The 15,633-nt window shown below is 34.4% G+C and overlaps 1 protein-coding gene across 2 annotated transcripts in view; it reads left to right on the plus strand.

The window, feature by feature from the left end:
* Nucleotides 1–15,633, plus strand: part of SLF1 (SMC5-SMC6 complex localization factor 1) — a 57,856-nt gene that overhangs the window by 20,178 nt on the left and 22,045 nt on the right. The window contains exons 6-13 of one of the 2 annotated variants that reach the window (XM_065874057.1): nucleotides 1,131–1,274; nucleotides 4,881–5,027; nucleotides 6,112–6,252; nucleotides 7,324–7,446; nucleotides 9,103–9,156; nucleotides 10,151–10,309; nucleotides 11,123–11,286; nucleotides 15,489–15,620. In XM_065874057.1, the coding sequence (XP_065730129.1) occupies nucleotides 1,131–1,274; nucleotides 4,881–5,027; nucleotides 6,112–6,252; nucleotides 7,324–7,446; nucleotides 9,103–9,156; nucleotides 10,151–10,309; nucleotides 11,123–11,286; nucleotides 15,489–15,620 (1,064 nt within the window). The remainder of the gene's footprint in view (nucleotides 1–1,130; nucleotides 1,275–4,880; nucleotides 5,028–6,111; nucleotides 6,253–7,323; nucleotides 7,447–9,102; nucleotides 9,157–10,150; nucleotides 10,310–11,122; nucleotides 11,287–15,488; nucleotides 15,621–15,633) is intronic. The other variant, XM_065874056.1, reaches the window with a different exon arrangement.

Genomic DNA, 15,633 nt, shown 5'->3' on the forward strand with positions numbered 1-15,633 from the left:
TCTGTATTTTAGACATTTCTTGATGATCTAAGCCTGAGGATTTATCCTCTTTGTCAACCATGTGAAATTTGAAGCCAGAAACTCAGTTTATCCCCATTAAAGTTGTCCTTAGTGGAAATTGTACATTGAGAGTAATACTTTCTTTGATTCCAGGAATAAGACAGAAGAAAAGTCTTCATTTTTCATGGCTTTCAATTTCACTTTTCTGAGTAACTGAAGAAATTTAATGAGCTACTCTCAGGGATTGTTGTCTGGTTGCAAGATTGCAAGCTGCTAAAGGGCCCTCATATCCATATAGGAAGCCCAGTACAAGTGAAAGGGAACCAAAGATCACACCATAGGCCTTAACCACATTTCATCTATATCATGATTGTTCCCTAGGAGGACAATGATTCTCCAGTCTCTTTGTGTAAAGATGGTGAATCTTTGAATACTCTTGCATAATAAGCACTTGAATTCATCTTTACTCTCAATTCTTTATCTTACTAAACTTCGAGAATTTTATGTATAAGTATATATGCAACTATATTTTAAATTATTATTGGTAGGTAGTTAAAAATTCAGTTTGGATTCCTTAACAAGAGAAATAAATGTGTTTGAGATAGAGTTAGGTGAAGATAATTGCTTACTAATGTTCAAGTAAAATAAGAGCTGTGAATTCAACTATTAGCCTATTTTCTTCTCTGTATGATAGACGTGCAAATAAGAAGTCTTACTAGTAAAAAGCTGAAAAACAATCTGAGAAATAATCTATAATCAGAAAATGTTGAAGTAGATTGTAACTTTAACTTGGTAAGGGACTAGATAAAATAGCTTTGTTCATGATTATTCATAAAAAGGGCTGCTTGTTACTAGACCAACAGAGCATTAGCTTTCCTTGAGATACATTATTATTATTTTATTATTTGGGACCTTTGTTTTAATGATTTTTTTTTTCCCTTCAAGGAACTTACTACTGTTTAATAACCTTTGATTTAGAAGAGTGCATTTTTTTTTAGAAGAGTGCATTCTTGTACCTACTTGTTTGACTACCAAAATATTTTGCATTTATAAAGTTGGATACCATAAAGAGTACATAATGTTGAATTCATACTTAATTGATTGCCTAAACCATTTTTACATACATACAGAAAGAAATTCAGAATGATGAAGATTCCCAAACCAGTTCTGTTTGGAATAACCACAGCAATCAAGAAAAAAACAAAGATTTCAGGAAAGATGTGGGATTTCTTGAAATGAAAGGTGCCTTAAAAGAGATCATGTGCAGAACCCAGGTAACACTTTATACTCTAAAAAAATCTTACATTTCTGATTTTTCTTACAAAATTTGTGAGAGGCATTATTTGGTGGAAATAACAATGATTTTGGAATCACAGAGCTGGTATTTGAACCCAGCTCTGATTTACAGTCTATAATTTGAACATATTGGGATATTGTCCATGTCTCTATTTTGAGGCTCTTATTGAAATAATATATATGTGCATATGGAAATTCACAGTTCCTAATACATAGTGTGTTCTCAACACATGGTAATTACTTAAAACAACTCGGTATGTTGAATGTAAGGTGTGTCTTAAAAAGGATTCATCAATATATGTATTTATTCATGGTCTAAAGTCAAGTATTTTACTGCATATAGATCAAGTTTTTTTAAATGGCACAAGTGAATTCCAGTATGATTAAATATGGAAAACAAAAAAAAACATGAAGGACTCAGAACTTAGAGCAATGAAAAGTACGTTAAGAAAGCATATTTGTGGGCTTCCCTGGTGGCTCAGTGGTTGAGAGTCCGCCTGCCGACGCAGGGGACATGGGTTTGTGCCCCGGTCCGGGAGGATCCCACATGCCGCGGAGTGGCTGGGCCCGTGAGTCATGGCCGCTGAGCCTGCGCATCTGGAGCCTGTGCTCCAGCAATGGGAGAGGCCACAACAGTGAGAGACCCACGTACTGCAAAAAAAAAAAAAAAAAAAAAGAAAGCATATTTGTGGCTCTCAACTAAAATTTTTCAGTTAGTAGGAGCAACCAAAAAAGACATTATTAGTTCTACCCTAGAAGACCTAATGTTCAGTTATGTTCAGTTTCATACTGTTTTTTATAAAAGAGACTCTCTAATTGGTTTACCAAATCATTAGCCTAGTAATTATTATTACTTAGTCTAAACTAAAATATTTTTAAATATGAGTAGAAAGAAATTAAAATTTGTTTTTACTGCATCTGTCAAATTTTACAAAGAGAATTCTAGGAACAATTTGGAACTTCTTCAACTGAGCAGTACCTTACAAAATCATATATGGAGACTGTAAATAAAACTTTCCAAGAGATTAAAATATTTTTGTGATTTTCTCTAGCTTTTTCAAAATGCAGTTGATATTTATGTGACTTAGATGATTTTCTATGATTATGTGTACATGATCTTAATTAGAGGCTTTTGAGTTCATATGTCTGTTGAAATATGCATTATAAGCCACAGTATAACATTTTTTACATAAAGGATGTAAAATAATGAAGTTATTAAATTAGTTTTATTTAACATGAAAAAAATGGAGATTTTATGAAAGATAGGGTAATTATTAAAATACATCTGTAAACATCTTGAGTTTTAGAACTCAAGAGGTTGTATATAAAATGCTTCAATCAAAAGACAGAGTAGCTGAATGCATACAAAAACAAAACCCATATATATATGCTACCAAAAAGAGACTCACTCCAGATTTAATGACATACACAGATAAAGTGAGGGAATGGGAAAAGGTATTCCATGCAAATTGAAATCAAAAGATAGCCAGTGTAGCAACAGTTACATCACACGAAATAGACTTTAAAGATTGTTATGAGACAAAGGAGGACATTATATAATGATCAAGGGATCAATCCAAGAAGAAGATATAACAATTGTAAATGTATATGCACCCAACATAGGACCACCTAAATACATAAAGCAAATATTAACAAACAAAAGGGAGAACTTGACAGTAATATCAATACAATAATAGTAGGGGACTTTAACACCCCACCTACATCAACAGAAAGATCAGACAGAAAATCAATATGGAAACAGAAGAGAATATAGGTATAACACTCTTTGACATAAATTGTCACAGTATTGTTTTTGAATCTGTATCTTAAAGCACAGAAAATAAAAGCAAAAATAAATAAATGATACCTGATTAGACTTAAAAGCCTTCACAAAGCAAAGTAAACCATCGACAAAATGAAAAGACAGCCTACTGAATGAGAGAAAATATTTGCTAATGATATGACCAATAAGGGGTTAATAGCCAAAATATATAAACAGGTCATACATCTCAACACCAAAAAAACAACCCAATTAAAAAATGGGCAGAAGACCTGAAAAGACATTTTTCTAAAGAAGGCATACAGATGGCCAGCAGGTATATGAAAAGCTGCTCAACATCGTTAATCATCAGAGAAATGGAAATTAAATCCACAATGTGATATCACTTCATATCTGTCAGAATGGCTATCATGAAAAAAACCAGAAATAACAAATATTGGTGAGGATGTAGAGAAAACGGAACCCTCATACACTGTTTGTTGATGGGAGTATAAATTGGTGCACCCACTGTGGAAAATGGTATGGCAGTTTCTAAAAAATAAAAACGAAACTAAAAGTAGAACTACCATATGACCCAGCAATTTCATTCCTGGGTACATATCAGAAAAAAAGGAAAACACTAGTTTCAAAATATCCAAGCATACCAATGTTTATAGCAGCATTATTTACAATTACCATGGTATGGAAGCAACCTAAGTGTCCATCAACAAATGAATGGATAAAGAAGATGGGAGATCTGTATAGACATATAGTTATAGTGGAATACTACTCAGCCATAAAAAATGAAATTTTGCCATTTGCAACAACATGGATGGACTTGGAGGTATACTAAGTGGAATAAGTCAAAAAGAGAAAGATAAATACAGTATGATATAATTTATATGTGGAATCTAAAAAATAAACTACTGAATATTACAAAATTAAAATGGACTTACACATATGGAGAACAAACTAGTGGTTACCAGTGGGGAGAGGGAATAGCTGGAAGGGGGCAATATAGGGGTAGGGGACTAAGAGGTATAAACTATTAGGCATAAAATAAGCTACAAGGATATATTGTACAACACAGGAAATATAGCCAGTATTTTATAATAACTATAAGTTGAGTATAACCTTGAAAAATTGTGAATCATTACATTGTATACCTGTAATTTATATAGTATTGTACATCAACTACATCTGAATTTTAAAAAAAAGTAAAAAGAATACATCTGTAAACATCTTGAGTTCCTTTTAGAACTCAGGAGGATGTATATCAAATTCAGGTCACAATTTCTATTTGTTTTAATTTCTTAGTGTAAAGAATAAACAATGTGGTTTGCAATACTTCTTATCCATTTTAATGTTATTATACCTATTTCCTATACAAAGATTTTCTGAGATGTTTCATTTGATATGCCTAATAATGGCAAGACTCTATTTGATGTAGAGCCTAAATTGTTTTCACAAACATTTGGAAAAATAAAAGAAAATAATGAAGATAACCAAATGTGTTTTGACTAAACATACGACAAATTTTGTAAAAGGCAGAGATTCCAGGAAAGAGTAAGTTAACAAAATACCTAAATTAAATGTGTTTGTAAACACAGTATATACTTTAAGAACTAAAAATATTTATTTTTCTGTTTCATCTTAGTATAACTAAAATGTAATATAATTCATAATGCTCTTTACTGTATTTAATCTCATGTGTATGTTTCATAAAACCTACATTCTTGAGGGTTTTTTTGTTGTGACTTGCATTGGTTGTGTTGAGGCTATGGCTAATCCGTAGTCTAACTAAAGTATTTTTATAAACATGCAGAAAGAAGTGAAAAATCATGATGAAGATGTTAATATTAGTTCTATTTTAACTGAACATCACAGAAAAGAAAAATACAGAGATTCTAGTAAAGATTTGAAATTTGTTAAAATGAGAAATGCCTTAGGAAGGCACACATATGGAAATCAGGTAAGACCTTCCAAATTAAAAGTAATTTATTTACATTTTACACTCTTTTCTAATAATGCCAGTTATGAAGTTGTTTCTTCTGAATTATGTATATGTTATATGTGTTTATAAAGCATTTGTGTATAATTTTTGAAAGAGTACAAAAATGAGTGCTATGGGGCTTCCCTGGTGGCGCAGTGGTTGAGAGTCCGCCTGCCGATGCAGGGGACACGGGTTCGTGCCCCGGTCTGGGAGGATCCCACGTGCTGCGGAGCGGCTGGGCCCGTGAGCCATGGCCGCTGGGCCTGCGCGTCCGGAGCCTGTGCTCTGCAGCGGGAGAGGCCGCAGCGGTGAGAGGCCCGCGTACCGTAAAAAAAAAAAAAAAAAAAAAAAATGAGTGCTATGTACCTACCAGCTAGGTTAAGAAATAGAGAATTACCAGCTTTTTAAGACTCTGCTGTGTCATTTCCAAACTGCATCCCTTTTTCTTCCTCTTACCCATGATAGGTAACCTCTGTTTTGGAATTTGTTTTAATATTTTCTTATTTTTCATTATAGTTTTACCACCTACATATGTATCCCTACCAATACATTGTTTACTTTTGCCTGTTAATGAACTTTTCTAGTTTGTGGTATTTATAATCTTCTGTGACTTGCTTTTTTGCAGGTGTATGTGTTTCATTGTTTCACAGTTATACCTTTTATCCATTTTACAATTGATAAATATTTTGGTGTCTTTTTACTGGTTTGTTTTTGATGGATTGATTGGTTTTTGTAACTGTGAGCATTTCTGCCATGAATAGTATGAACCTTTTCTTACATTACTTTTGGTGCAGATGTTCAAGAGTTCCTCTAGCTTAGGATATATCCCTAAGAGAATTCTGGGTTATAAGGACTGTACATGTTCAAGTCTACTAGGTAATGAACAAGTGTTTTCCAAAATATTTTACTAATGTATACCCACTCCAACAGTGAATGAGATTTTGTATTGTATATAACTTTTTTTTAATGTGTCATAATTCAGACTCGTCTTGAATTTATATGGATTTTGTAACATACATCATTCATGTTTACATTTGTTTAATTGTGGTCTAAATATGTTTAGAAGGGAATTAAGAAAAAGGATGAAGATATTCAAAGGAATTATACTTTGAGGAAAAAACACAAAAGAGAGAAAGAAAGAGATTCCAGGAAGGACAATGAACATGACAAAAGTACCTTAAGAAAGCACATTTATAGAGATCAGGTAAAACTTTGTAAGCTAAGCTGAAAAAAAACAAAAAACAGTTTTAATTTCTTTTGGCTCTTCCCTAATATCACCTACACATATAATCTGCTTTTTGTGATTGCGTGCTGTGTTAAATATAACTTGTACATCTTATGAAAAGAATCTTGATTTGATCTGGTGTAATATTCATGTAATGTTATAATTAGCTTTGGTTCACAATGAAAATATTTTTACATGTGTACAGAAAGAATTTGAGTTAATAATCAGGATATTCAAATATATTTTATTTTGCCTGACTAAAACAAAAAAGAAAAGAAAGGTTCTGACAAAAGAGGCTAAAATTCTTAAAATGAAAAATACACGTGTATGTAGTTTGGCTAATACATTCTAATCTAAATAATCTAAATTTTAGGGGTTGCTTTTTTTTTTTTTTCTTTTTTTTTTTCACGGTACGCGGGCCTCTCACCGCCGTGGCCTCTCCCGTTGCGGAACACAGGCTCCGGACGCGCAGGCTCAGCGGCCATGGCTCACGGGCCCAGCCGCTCCGCGGCATGTGGGATCCTCCCGGACCAGGGCATGAACCCGTGTCCCCTGCAACAGCAGGCCGACTCTCAACCATTGCACCACCAGGGGAGCCCAATAGCTTGTCTTTTAAACAGGATCCTTCTTGTGTTAATTTTTCTAGAGTGTAACTTTATTTTACAGTCTAGACAGCGTGTTTATATGTATTCAGAAGGATCTTCAGAAGAATGATAAAGGTAAATAATTATGTTTTGTGGGAACATGGCAACCAAAAAACAAAAAAACAAAACAAGGGAGAGAGAGAGGTTCCAAGAAAGGTTTGGAACAGGTTAAAATAAAAAGTACTTAAGAAAGTGCACATGTAAATATCAGGTAAAACTTTGCAATTAAAACATTTGGTTTTTAATTTTTTTAATTTCAATCTGTAATCTTTATGTAATATAATTGTAAGGATCTTTGCTGTAGTTAACACTGCATGAATGTGTTCTTGTGTTGTCTATTGTGATACTTAGCATTTGTGTTGACACTCTTTAGTACATTGTGTAAAGTACTTTTTTGTGTATACAGAAAGAAATGAAGAATTCTGTTTTTGCTGATCATGCCAAAGAATCAAAAACCAAGGATATCAGGACAGATGTGGATATTGCTGACATAAAAAATGCCTTAAGGAAACACATATACAGAGCTCAGGTAGAACTTGACATACTGAAAATTTTGTATAGTTTTCTCTCATTCTGTAGTGTAACCAAGTATAATAATAATAATGAGTCATTTTATTATTATGTTTAATATGTCTTAAAATAATTTTATTCATTAATTTTTGTTAATAGTAATTATTGTCTGTGGACATTTAGTAAATTGCTGAATTCTCTGCCATTTATACCTCAGTGATATCACGGGTAAGTTATGTGTTTTATAAACTGCTGTAACTTGTTGCTTGTTAACCTGCTATTGGAGAATGAGGGCTAGAGGATCCCCGTTTCTGTTGTCCTCGTTCAGCCTCAGTCTGAGAAAGGCTTTGAGGCTCCCTGGGTTTTGGGGAAGGGCTTTTTCAGTATTCTTGCCCTGCCTCAAGTAATAGGGGATGATCTGGGATCACCATCTCTTCCTGCCTCTCTCTGGGGGTAAAGGATTTTTTTCCTATTTCCTTATCCAGCAGGTTATGGGGTTTGCATGTGTGCCCTGAGGGTAACCACATTTGCTACCCTTCCCACAGCAGCTGCTGTTCAAGTCTCAGCCTCCACCACTAGGGAGACTTTCTTTGGTCTCCCACCCTGTCTCTTTTCGTTTGCATGAGCACCCAGCGAGGTCCGTGGAGAAAATCACACCATTGAGTGCAAACTCCCTGCATTTTGTTGATTCCCAGGGGTTCTGTTTTCTCATGCTGGCCCACACTTGGCCTATAGTAAGTGGTGAAAAATTTAAGCTGAAATCTTACCCACTGTAGTGGAGTCCTCCTATTCCTGCTAAACTCTCTCAGATAAATCGGTGCTCATGTCCCATGTCCTTGGAGGCTCCTCTCTTTCTTCATATCTCTGTTTAGTTTGTTGCACTAAGACCTCTGCTGTCCCAAGGGTTCAGATGAAGTTATCATTTCGTAGATGTTCCATTTTTATTGTTCGTAATGTGGGAAGGCCTCTCTTTTCAGCTTTCTATATCCTAAGTGGAAGCCAAGCCTCTATCATTGTTTTAATTTGTATTTCTTCTGTTAGTAGCAAGTTTGAGCATATTTTATGCCTTCACTTGCCATTTGTGTATTTCTTCCTCTGCCGACTGCTTGTTGGTACTCTTTTCTCTATTTTTTCAGTAGGTTGTTTTATACCACTGCTTCTAGAACTCTTTATATAATCAGGATATTATCTCTTGTTATGTTTGCAAATATTTCTCCAGTATAATCTTTTAAACAAATACAAACTTACAGGTATTTTACAATAGAGGAAGATTTTACATGTGATTATATATAAAACATGACTAAATTTTTTCTCCTATGGAGTTTTATACAAAAGTCCAGAGGAACATTTTATAAATGCTCTCTCCATTTATATTTCTAATTATTAAAATACTAAGGACAATGGACCTATTCAGGTCTTCAAAGTAAATATGACTTTACCTTTTACATTATTTTAATTTAGAAGGGGAAAATAGAGACTGTTCATAGTCATGAGAGTGCCATTACCCTAAAATGATGGAGGTCCCTAGTTAAACATGAGAATCAGATCAATTATATCTATTAATGTCTTCCTGAATCTGATTTGTAAGTTTGGCCAAGGTTTTATGCTTTGTAAGCTGAACTGTATTTTTTGACCTAAAAATGTTTAATTTTAATTAATGGTTTCTGTTTTGTAGGCTATAAGATACAGCTGCATTAGAATAGATAAACAACCAGTATACAATGTTGAGGTAAGAAATTTGGAGTAGGGTGCTGATGGGGGCAAAAATAAGCTTTATGTTTTATTATTAGTTGTTTTGATATAAAAGTATGTGTTGTCAGCAAGACAAAGCTTCTTATCAAATTTGAAATGTAGTTTCTCTAATCAGAAGTGAAAAAGAAAAATAGTATTCTATCAAAGCTCCAAAAAAAATTCTATAATAAAAATTGATAAGAAGAATTAAAAACTTACCTTGTACTCATCACAGGTGAGTTATGTATCCCTATTCATACATTTCATAGGTTTCATAATTACTACTTCTAGATTAAATTTTCAGTGTAATACTTATGAGTATATTATTTTCTTTATATCATTATTCATTCCTTTAAAATTGATTGTTTTAGTCCATGAGTCTTTCAGAGTATTCTTGATTCTCAACTAGGTCAAAGGAGTCACTTTTATTGTTAAAAATATTTTGACCAAAGGGGCTGTATTTTGTGGAACTCTTAAGAGTTATATTAACGTGCATGTTCAGAGTAATTTTATGATGCTGTAGCAGTTGTCACTTTTTGCAAATACTGATTCTGCTTGATGACATCTTAATATATGTAACATATCTTAATAGGCATAGTTTGCTTATAAGTTTAAAAGAACACCAAAAAATAATTTTGCATCTAAATTAAAACTATGTGTGGTTGTACCTCCAACTGAAGTCTCATTATCAGCCAGACTTTGCAAATGCCTTTTAAAGTTTTCCTTTAGAGGTAGTGTTTCCTCTTACTATTCAAGGTGACAGAGAATAATAAATAAAACAATAATGTATATGTTTTGCAGTGCAATTTTATTGTTGTAAAACACATTCATACAAATCATATTTTTGGAACCACATAACAACATAGTGAAGTAGTGAGGGCAGGGATTGTTCATTTTACAGATGAGGAAATTCAGGCTCCTTGCTAATACAAAATTTCATCTCAGAATTTTCCCCTTCTTTTCTTTGAGTCATAGAATCTTTCCTTTCTTAGGTTAAAAATGCTGAATTTCCCAGAGGTGTATTAAATTTAATTGAAAGCCTCATAGAAGGACAGTTTTTTAAAGAAGCAATTGAGGAACTTTCCTCTTTGCAGTCACATTATATCCCTCCTGTTTGCCTTCTTCACGCTCTTCTAGAGAACATTCTACAGGTAAGAGCAGTCTTACGGGTTTTATAGTCTTTCAAGGAATGTTAAACTATGAACACTTTCTCAGTTTTTCTAAGTTTATTTTCTCTCTTCATTATTTCTTTTCCTCATTTTAATAATAAATGCAGTACCTATTTATTACCATTTCTTTTCTGTTTTTAAACTCTATACTAGGTATTACTCTGAGTGTTTTAACTTAATATTTTCTCAGAATTTTTTTCTGTGGCAGTAAAGTATCTAATGTAAAAATCAAATTATAAGGATCTAGAATGTCATTTAGTAAATTACTCATTTAGTACACTGGTAATGATTTTTATTCATAGTATATGTAGACACTGAACTTACTCCTTGTTCCTATTGTGAAAACCAATAGGAACAGCTTTTCAAAGGTAGATTTCTAGTCATATTCTTCATCAAGGTGACAATTTGAAGAAACAACAGGTTTAAGCTATGTCAGACTAATGCTGGTGATAAGTCAGAATGTTACATGTAAAGTTTCTTCAGTTCATTTCAGGTCACATTTGGGAACTCTTTTTATCACACTATAATCATGAGAAGTAAAATGGACATATGATATAGATTAGTCCCAATAGCTAGGATTATCTAATATGTAGGTACATATTTAGAGTGTGCCTCTCTCTCAGTTGCAGTATTCAGTTAGCTAAACATCATGCTTCCATCTGTTCTCCTTTGTCCAAACACATATTTTTGCCAAGAAAGTTAGGTCTGGGTTATTATAGTTTTAAACTAAATTAGCTGGTAAAACTGTACTTTTAGCTATTGTGTTTTATTTGTTTGTTTATTTTTAAATAATAGGATAACATAGATACGTTTTCTGGTCGATACTTTCATATATTGTCAGCTCTTCTTCACCTTCACCCTCCTTGGAAGTCCCCAGCCATGTCAAGATATTACTTAGAATTGTTTCAGTGTCCAACTTGTATGAAAGGGGCATGGTCTCTAATAGAAGTGCTTATCAGGTAAGGAATTCCACATGTGAGGATGTTAAATTTCATATAGTTAGTGTTCTGCTATGTATTTTTTAGATACTGATAAAAGAAGTACATTTCTTTTTAGAAAAAAATTTTTTGTGTGTGTAATGTTTGTGTGTTGTATTTATTGCAAAGGCCAAGTCTAAGTTGGTCATGTTTGTCAATCATTTTATTTTTAAAAAATGTTTAATAAATATATGAAATGGCTCACAGGAATGCCAAATCATTATTTATTTTTTAACAAAATAAGTTTGCATATTTTAAAAATTAAGAAAATGAATTCATTGGATAATGAATATCATAAAATTTTGGTTATCAACAGTATAAACATTTGTAACTGTATACAATATCTGTTTTAGTGTTTCTGTTATATTTTTTCAGCTAGAAATTTGAATTTTGAAACTGAACTTAATGTTTCCTAAATATGTCATCTCTTTCATGCCTCTGCACATGCTGTCATCTGCCTAGAACCTTCCTTTGTCTTCCATATGTTAATCTCTTCAGAAATCCCTCCTATTTCTGCTTCTTTCTCTCAAACAGAAGTAATCATTTTTCTATGTCTTCTCTGATAGCTCTCTGTATCTGATAGCCTTCCTTTGTCAGGGAAGTACTTTATTTTTATCCAAATGTTCAGTTTTAGGGCGGTCCATAGTAGTAAGAGAAAGGATACTTGATTAGCCAGGCAAAAGCTAGATCTTTGGTTACCTCTTGGAGATCATAGGGATTTACCTACCATCTTGGTTATGTTATATTTGAAGGAGGCTAATCAGCTAGCTAGCATGCATTTACTTATTCTTTCAAAAAATGTTATTGAATAGCTACTGGGAGCCAGGCATTGTGCTATGTTTCAGGGGTAAAAAGATAAAATAACAGTTCCCACACTTTTGAAGATGTAAACACAATTCTAACACAGTACTGTTCCAACATAGGTGTAGGATGTGAGCATATATGGTTTACATATTTGCCATTCTTCCTAATTTACAAATCTGTTTCTTCCTTCGCTGTCATCACCTTTATTTAAAAAGCCTTCATTGCTTCTTATGTAAACTGTTGCAATATCTACTTTATTGATCTTGATCCTACTTTTTCCCTTTATCTTCCAAAGTACACCAGTATGCTCTTTCCAAAGTGGTCTTTTCATTTCCCAGATAAAAGTCCTTCAACACACATATCACCTGTAGAAAACATTTTAAATTCCTTAGCAAAACATGTAAGACCCTTCATGATTTAGCCCTATGTATATCTCCATTCTTCATCATTTTCCCAGGCATGCCCAATGACTGAACTATTTTCATTTCTTATCCCTTTGCTCTTATGTTTTATCTGTCTATATAAACCTCCATTCTTGCCACCCTATAAATACCTGGCCTCTCCTAATTGTCCTTTAAAATGCAAGTCAAATGTCACTTCCTATCTCTTGCCCTTTCCTTTGAGTTAAGTTTTTCACTTAAATCAGCCTCTGACTTTTTTTTTTAATTTATTGTGGTAACATTGGTTTGTAATATATTTGTTGCATGTGTATATTATATGTCTATTTCTGTATACCTACAGTGTGCTCATCAGCAAAAATTGAGTTTCCATTTGTCACCATACAGTTGATCCCCTTCTCTCCACCCACCACCCTGCCCCTTCCCCTCTGGTAACCACTACTCTGTTCATATCTGTGTTTGTTTTGGTTTGGTCTGGTTTGCTCAATTATTTTGGTCATTTGTTTGTTTTTTATATACCACATGAGTGAAATCGTAGGGTATATGTCTTTCTCAGTCTGACTTGTTTCACTTAACATAATACTCTCAAGATCTAGCCATGTTGTCACAAATGGCAAGATTTTTTTCTTTCTTATGTCTGAATAGTATTCTTTTGTGTGTGTGTGTGTGTGTATGTATCACATTGTGATTTATTCATCTGTTGATGGGCACTTAAGATTGTTTCCATATTTTGGCTAGTGTAAATAATGCTGCAATAAACAGAAGAGTACATATATCTTTTCAAATTAGTGTTTTCATATTCTTGGATAAATGCCCAGAAGTGGGATAGCTGGATCTTATGGTAGTCCTGCTCTTAATTTTTTGAGGGATCTCCATACTGTTTTCCATAGTGGCTACACCAGTTTACATTCCCACCAGCAGTGTATGCAGCCTCTGACTTTCAGAAGAGTAGATGCTCAGTGTTAAACATCTCCCTCCTCAGTGCTTATAATGTCTGGAACATAATGAGTGCCTTATAAATGCTTGGATGAATTAATTGATGCTATAGGAAATGGAATTCAGGCAGCTTAAAAGTAGACTTTTTAATAAACAGATACCCAGGTTTAATTACAAAATAATTGGGTCTGTTGGGAGTCTCGGGGAAGGTTCCCAGGAAAGTGGTAGGAATACAGATGAGCTGGGTGATACTCGTCTACTTCTGAGTGTATTTTTGTTTTTTGTTTGTTGGTTTGTTTTTGTTTGTTCTTGCGGTACACGGGCCCCTCACTGTTGTGGCCTCTCCCGTTGCAGAGCACAGGCTCCAGACGCGCAGGCCCAGCAGCCATGGCTCACGGGCCCAGCCGCTCCACGGCATGTGGGATCCTCCCAGACCAGGGCACGAACCCGTGTCCCCTGCATCGGCAGGCGGACCTTCAACCACTGCGCCACCAGGGAAGCCCCGTATTTTTGTTTTTATAAATTTATTTATTTATTTTTGGCTGCCGTGGGTCTTCGTTGCTGCACACATGCTTTTTCTCTTGTTGCAGCGAGCAGGGGCTTCTCTTGTTGCAGAGCACAGGCTCTAGGCAGGGCCTCAGGAGTTGTGGCACATGAGCTCAGCAGTTCTGGCTCGTGGCTCTAGAGCGCTGGCTCAGTAGTTGTGGCACACGGGCTTAGTTGCTCTGCAGCATGTGGAATCTTCCCGGACCTGCGTGGGCAGGCGGATTCTTAACCACTGCACCACCAGGGAAGTCCCTGAGTGTATTTTTGAAATATTTCATAATGTGTGTTTTTAGAAAAAGAGGAAAGATACTATGGTATCCATCTCTGGCAGTTTTCAGAATAACTATATGGTCAAGGAGGATCTTTTAGAACAGATTTGAGTATTAAATGGATTGTTACATTTAATAGCTGTAAGGGCCCTCCTAATCTGCGAGTGTGGTATTCAAAATAGATGGGGAAGATGGAGACAGAGGTACAGAGTTATAAATACATTGTTGGTATAATTGATAATGAAGTTGGAAGAAAATTGTAATAAATGTTGTTGCCTGGACTATCTCTCTTAGTCCTGGAGTTCTGAGTAATTTTATGTTCTCTTTTAAAAAATACTGTAGGGCTTCCCTGGTGGCACAGTGGTTGAGAGTCCGCCTGCCGATGCAGGGGACGTGGGTTCGTGCCCCGGTGCGGGAAGATCCCACCTGCCGCGTAGCGGCTAGGCCCGTGAGCCGTGGCCACTGAGCCTCCGCGTCCAGAGCCTGTGTTCCGCAACGGGAGAGACCACGGCAGTGAGAGGCCTGCATACCACAAAAAAACAAACAAACAAACAAATACTATAGAACTGTGCCATCCAACCCCATAGCCACTAGCCACATGTGACTATATTTAAATTTAATTAAGATTAAATAATTAAAAATTCAACACCTCAGTTTTGCACAAGCCACATTTCAGGTGTTCAATAGAGCATATCCATCATCATGGAAAGTTCTGTTGGATAGGACTGCTGCAGAAGATGGAAAGAAAATAAACCCTGAATTTTTAAAACTTAAAAAAAAATAGCTCTATATGACCTTCATTTTACTAAATAATGAAAAATGAAATAATTTTGAGTAAGAGGAGGATTATAGAGAGTATTATAAATTGAAAGTGTAACTGGTCATCTGAATCAAAATGGTTTAATGAAATTCATAGTTTTTTTTCTTTTTCAGTGAAATAAAGAATACAAGGGGAGAGTACCAGATGGTTGTTAACCATTAACAATCACTGAAAAATAGAGAAATTAGATCTCTATTATTAGAAAATTAACTGTCATGGGGTATTTGACAGGGTTTAATTTTTAAAGGAAGAAAATATATTATTAATAAAATTTTGTTGAATTTGCTTTATATTTTGTTAGAGCAAGCTTTATTAAAATTCCAATGATTTTCTGAAGAAAGAAATACTTTGCTCACAAATTACTCAATGAGTTGTTGCATGTTATATGATTGTTGGGTTCATGTTTTCCAGGTCTTGCCTTTTCAGTGAAAGTTTTTGTCATCAAATTTCAGAAAATATTATTGGCTCTAAGTTGCTCCACCTGACACTGCTCAAATTTTTCTTTAATTTAGTTAAAAGTGAAGTCCGACATCTGAGTCAAAAGTAAGTTTTAATC

Source organism: Phocoena phocoena, chromosome 3 (genome assembly GCF_963924675.1).
Source record: "Phocoena phocoena chromosome 3, mPhoPho1.1, whole genome shotgun sequence".
Taxonomy (NCBI): domain Eukaryota; kingdom Metazoa; phylum Chordata; class Mammalia; order Artiodactyla; family Phocoenidae; genus Phocoena; species Phocoena phocoena.